Here is a 6,000-nt window from a genome sequence, read left to right as displayed (position 1 = left end):
TGAAAGGAAGATGAAAATTTCCAAACGTATCAGATTAAAAAATATTACTAAAAATATTTATAATCATGCAATCACAAGTGAAATATACCAAAACACAGCTTAGCTTGTTGTTAATCCACCTATCGTGTCAGATTTTGAAAATATATTTTACAGCGAAAGAAATCCAAGCTTTTGTGAGTGTAGCTTTCAATGCTACAACAGCTTAGCCTTATATTAGCTTGGTTAGCTTGGTCACGAAAGTAAGAAAAGCAATCAAATTAATCGCTTACCTTTGATAATCTTTGGATGTTTCCACTCACGAGTCTCCCAGTTACACAACAAATGCCATTTGGGTTGCGCATTATGTTGAGAAAACAAAAGCCGTGTTCCGTTCGACAAATTCCAAAAAGTATCCATAATGGTCGTAGAAACATTTCAAATGTTTTTTATAATCAATCCTCAGGTTGTCATTAACAAACATAATCGATAATATTTCAACCGGAGCATAACCTATTCAATAAGAGACAAACGGAAAATGGTGAGTTTCTCCCGCGCGCGCAGGAAATATTCGGAGGACACTTTTCAAAATAAAAGCCTGAAACTATGTCTAAAGCCTGGTCACAGCCTGAGGAAGCCATTGGAAAAGGAATCTGGTTGATACCCCTTTAAATGGTGGTTAGACGGGCCAGGGAACACAGATTAAAAAATATATATATAACTTCCGGGTTACATTTTCTCAGGTTTTCGCTTGCAGAATAAGCATTGTTATTCTCACAGACAATATTTTGACAGTTTTGGAAACTTTGGAGTGTTTTCTATCCTAATCTGTAAATTACATGCATATTCTACGATCTGGGCCAGAGAAAATTTCCGTTTACGTTGGGCACGTTATTTAAATCTGACCCCTAGCGCTAAGAGGCAATGCATACTTATCCCGGAATGCAGCCGCACCAATGTGTCAGAGGAAACACTGTACACCCGTTGACCATGTCAGCATGCATGTGCCTGRCCCGCCACAGGAGTCACTACAGCGCGATGGGATAAGGACATCCCAGCTGGTCAAACCCTCCGCTAACCCGGACAATGCTGGGCCAATTGTGCGTCGCCTCATGGGTCTCCCAGTCGCGACCGGCATGGGTATCRAACCAGMATCTGTAGCAACGTAGTTTGTACTGCGATGCAGTGTTTCAGACCGCTGTGCCAATCGGGAGGCCCAATCTAYAAMGTTTTTAATRCTTATCAACTTGAACAAAGTATCAAAATACTAAAATACTACGATTTTTRGTCCCAGTTCGCCCCTTTATTTGCASATGGTGTAAATCATTCAGAGKTAAAGGGYTCAAGTTTGGCTAATTGATGTAGAAGTAAAATATATAAATGCACAGTTTGCATAAGAGTTACAGTGAAGCCATGTCAGTAATTTGAGCCAAGGTAGAAGACAATGTCAGTTATCTTTACTGTAAATAGCTACTTACTTAAACACATGAGAAATGGACTAGGCAGTCTACTGTAGATATGCACATACAKTACTTACAAGTGAGATGCAGAATCACCATACAGATAATAATGGGGCCATCTATGGGGCTTTGGTGACAAAGTGGATGGCACTGTGATAGACTGCATCCAATTTGTTGAGTAGGGTGTTGGAGGCTATTTTGTAAATGACATCGCCGAAGTCAAGGATCGGTAGGATGGTCAGTTTTACGAGGATATGTTTGGCAGCATGAGTGAAGGATGCTTTGTTGCGAAATAGGAAGCCAATTCTAGATTTAACTTTGGATTGGAGATGTTTGATGTGAGTCTGGAAGGAGAGTTWACAGTCTAACCAGACACCTAGGTATCTGTAGTTGTCCACATATTCTAAGTCAGAACCGTCCAGAGTAGTGATGCTGAGCGGGCGGGCAGGTGTAGGCAGCGATCGGTTGAAGAGCATGCATTTAGTTTTACTTGTATTTAAGAGCAGTTGGAAGATACGGAAGGAGAGTTGCATGGCATTGAAGCTCGTCTGGAGGGTAGTTAACACAGTTTTCAAAGAAGGGCCAGAAGTATACAGAATGGTGTCGTCTACGTAGAGGTGGGTCAGAGACTCACCAGCAGCAAGAATGGCAATGTGTACAGTTGAAGTCGGAAGTTTACATACACCCTAGCCAAATACATTTAAACTCAGTTATTCACAATTCCTGACATTTAATCCCAGTAAAAATGCCCTGTCTTAGGTCAGTTAGGATCACCACTTTATTTTAAGAATGTGAAATGTCAGAATAATAGTTGATTTATTTCAGCTTTTATTTCTTTCATCACATTCCCAGTAGGTCAGAAGTTTACATACACTCAATTAATATTTGGTAGCATTGCCATTAAATTGTTTAACTTGGGTCAAACGTTTCGGGTAGCCTTCCACAAGCTTCCCACAATAAGGTGGGTGAATTTTGGCCCATTCCTCCTGACACAGCTGGTGTAACTGAGTCAGGTTTGTAGGCCTCCTTGCTTGCACACGCTTTTTCAATTCTGCCCAAAAATGTTCTATGGGATTGAAGTCAGGGCTTTGTGATGGTCACTTGCAAGCCTCTCCCTTTTTCCTCCAAACATAACAATGGTCATWATGGCCAAACCGTTCTATTTTTGTTTCATCAGACCAGAGGACATTTCTCCAAAAAGTACGATCTTTGTCCCCATGTGCAAACCGTAGTCTGGCTACCGTAGTCTGGTTTTGGAACAGCGGCTTCTTCCTTGCTGAGCAGCCTTTCAGGTTATTTCAATATACGACTCGTTTTACTGTGGATATTGATACTTTGTACCTGTTTCCTCCAGCATCTTCACAAGGTCCTTTGCTGATGTTCTTGGGTTGATTTGCACTTTTCGCACCAAAGTACGTTCATTTCTAGGAGACAGAACGCGTCTCCTTCCTGCTGCGTGTTCCCATGGTGTTTATACTTGCGTACTATTGTTTGTACAGATGAACATGGTACCTTCAGGTGTTTGAAAATTATTTCAACTAGACTAAACATAAATAAATAAAAGTTCAATAAAAATGCACTTCTTCTGTAACAAGAAATAGATGTGTGTTGGTGTTCCTCCATTTCTAATGGTGTGATGGAGCCTGACACATATTCAGCTAAACTGCTATTACTTTTAATCATATTGTATATTTGTATATGTGGTGGTATAGATGTTCTGTAGACAGAGAATAGAGATGTACGGAGTGTAAAATTGTATGGTTTATTATGTTATATCTTTAAAAAAAATATATATATAATGACGGCTGACTATGGCCTGTCCTCGTTCTGTGGTGCTGGCTGTTGTGCAACTTTCACTATGAGTAGATCTATTGCAAGAGGCCTAAATCATTTTCCATAACATGTGGTACTGCTAGACATCACATCATTAAGTAAACTTTGACCTACACATTTGTGTTGATTGGCCTTTGCTGCACTAAGGGTCTGTTTCACACCCACTAAGTAGTGTGAACAGTAAGGTGCCCTAAGGGACAAAGTAGAGAGYAGTGTGGGTGCAGGTCAGTCTTCCTGTGTTAAATGTCTATAAGAGGTTAGTTTCCATCAGTGGAAAGTTACTGCAACACCTCCACCTTCACCACAAGGCTTTGTAAACAGACCATAATGTCTGAGACAGTTAATAGCATCTGTCTGTAAAAAGCGCCATATCATCATAGTATGCGATGGGTTCAATTTATTCAGATTCAAACAGTTGGAAACACTTTATTTTTCTTTACACAAGTAACTGGTTTACTGTTGCTAAAATGGGCACACAAATAAATACAAATAATAACAATCTGTCGCTGTGCCCTTGAGCAAGGCACTTAACCCTAATTGCTCCAGGGGTGCTGTACAATGGTGACCCTGGCTGTGAACCCACTCCCTGAGGGAGTCTCAGGGGAGTTGGGATTAGCAACAACAACAACAAAAAACATTTTCATTACACAGTTGTGTACTAAGACAAATATAAGCACCACCCCAAATTATTATTATTATTATTATTATTCAAATAAAAAAATAGCATTGCATTCAATTATTCCAACATTGTATAACAATAAAGCTATGACCACTGTTTTCATCACATTTGACTGCTTATGCGTTCATAGATAGTTAATGAAGCTAGAACTAGTTATTAAAGAGTTATCTAGTATAAAATGATCTTTGGTTCATTCATCCAGTTCTACTGTCTGATCCCAGCGTACTCAACTGTCTCCATGTGACCTCTCTGTCTTCTAGACCTGTTCTTCTTGTTGCTCAGATTCAGAGCTACGTAATGGAGACTGTCTCCATCTTGGTCCTGTGAAGCACAAATTAGCATTGTTGACATAAAATTATTATTATTATATTTTTTTTTACCCACAATAGTGACGTTGGTTAAAGACAGGCTTCACAATAGACTTCAAACAATATAAAATGATTTCTGCTTACCCCTGCGTCTGACCTGGTAACTGCAGGACCTCTGGACTGTGAGACAAGTCCTGAAAAGAATGACACAAAAGATTTGGATACTTCTACTTCTTCCACTACTGAAACAACAACAAATGGTGACATCAACGAATAGCAAGGGATAGTAACTTACCTCTGCACTGCACACATGTTGTGTTGTTCATCTTGTACATGATGCAAACCAGGACAATGATCAAGGTGAACGTGACACCCAATACTACACCCAGGCAGGACACCAAGAGAAGAGGATCTGCTCTATGGTCTGTTGAAATTCAAACAGTAGTAGAAGAAACCAGAATGGCAAGTAAATGTATGTTCTACACCGTAGACTATATACAGTAGATATAAAATGAAATAGAAGCTGTATCATATACCCTCAATGTCCAGCTTGGTCCCGTTCCCAAASAGTATCTCCCCACATGAGGCCACAGCACAGTAGTAAGTCCCAGCATCAGAGAGGCTGAAGTTCCTCTTGGGGAGGTTGTAGACACAGCTCTGTGTAGGAGACCCAGCCTCAGGGCTCTTCTCATGCTGGTCACTCTTGCCTCCATGGGTGTAAATGATTCCTGGACGAGATTCTCCTGAGCCACGTCTGAACCAATAGACACTGTGTTTTCCTACACAGGTCTCAGTGTGTATTGTACAGTTCAGAGTCACAGAGTCTCCTGGATGGACTGACTCAGACACAGGCTGCTGGAGCACAGACATGCTGTTGGACTCTGAGTCTGAAGAGAGTGAGTAACTAAAGTAAGACTAAGTGGTTGAAAAACATGAAAAGCCATGTATTCATTACTAGCATTTGATGAAGCAGTTGTACTAACATACCAACATACAAGGCCACACATTTTGACATTGAAGAAGCAAATGTTTAGTTACTTTTGACAATTAAAACAGTTCCCTCTCCAAATGTTTGCTCATAGATGGCTGTAGTGGAACAATAGTATGTAGCTGAGTCCCCTGGCTCTGTCTTTGATATGGTCAAGTTACAGCTGTAGTCTCCTCTCCTCACACCCAAATGTTTTGTCTCGGTAAAGTCCTTGATAAAGTTGTTCGAATGATAACTGTCTTTGCCAACATAAAGAGATGACGTCATGTGGAGTGGTTTCTGTCCAAAACTCTGCTTGAACCAATTAAATCTGGTCACCGACACATTAGGACAAAGGCAAGTGAGAGTCACAGTGCCTCCCAGCTCAGTAACCATCACAGGGGTTGGTTGGATTACGTTTGGTTCGGTGAAAGCGCAAACTGTCAAAGCAAACAAACAAAACGGAACAAAGTCACAGGCATTTCTACCCATTACAGACAACATCCACTTCACTTATCATATTCAAACTACATACATACTACAAATGATTAAATAAGGAACTCAGTTAAATGTCATACACTTACCCAAGTTGATGTAAAATATAAATACTTCTCTATTCATCATTGTACCATTAGTCCCTTCTTCACTGTATAGTGTGTGGGTCTGACAGTGGGTGACTTTATATGCACCTTGTATATGATGGCACTTTACATGTACCCATCATACAGTAGGAGGGAACACTGAAACTAGAGATTTTATTGGCTGACTACAATCTCA

The 6,000-nt window shown here is 40.3% G+C and overlaps 1 protein-coding gene across 2 annotated transcripts; it reads right to left on the bottom strand.

The window, feature by feature from the left end:
* Positions 1–3,649: 3,649 nt before the first annotated feature.
* On the bottom strand, positions 3,650–5,872 carry LOC111953530 (uncharacterized). Of its 2 annotated transcripts, XM_023972890.2 has the most exons (6): positions 5,808–5,872; positions 5,295–5,663; positions 4,793–5,143; positions 4,552–4,680; positions 4,401–4,450; positions 3,650–4,269 (listed from the first exon to the last, which is right to left on the bottom strand). In XM_023972890.2, the coding sequence occupies exons 1-6, from the start codon at positions 5,845–5,847 to the stop codon at positions 4,153–4,155; spliced, it is 1,056 nt and encodes a 351-aa protein (XP_023828658.1). In that variant the 5' UTR covers positions 5,848–5,872; the 3' UTR covers positions 3,650–4,152. The 2 variants fall into 2 exon arrangements, with proteins under 2 accessions (XP_023828658.1, XP_023828652.1); XM_023972884.1 differs by lacking the exon at positions 5,808–5,872 and having other exon boundaries at positions 5,295–5,740.
* Between the last annotated feature and the right edge of the window lie 128 nt (positions 5,873–6,000).

This window comes from Salvelinus sp. IW2-2015, linkage group LG3 (assembly GCF_002910315.2).
Source record: "Salvelinus sp. IW2-2015 linkage group LG3, ASM291031v2, whole genome shotgun sequence".
NCBI classification, from domain to species: Eukaryota; Metazoa; Chordata; class Actinopteri; order Salmoniformes; family Salmonidae; genus Salvelinus; species Salvelinus sp. IW2-2015.
Note: the sequence above shows the minus strand (reverse complement) of the source record. Positions and strands in the feature narration are given on the sequence as shown.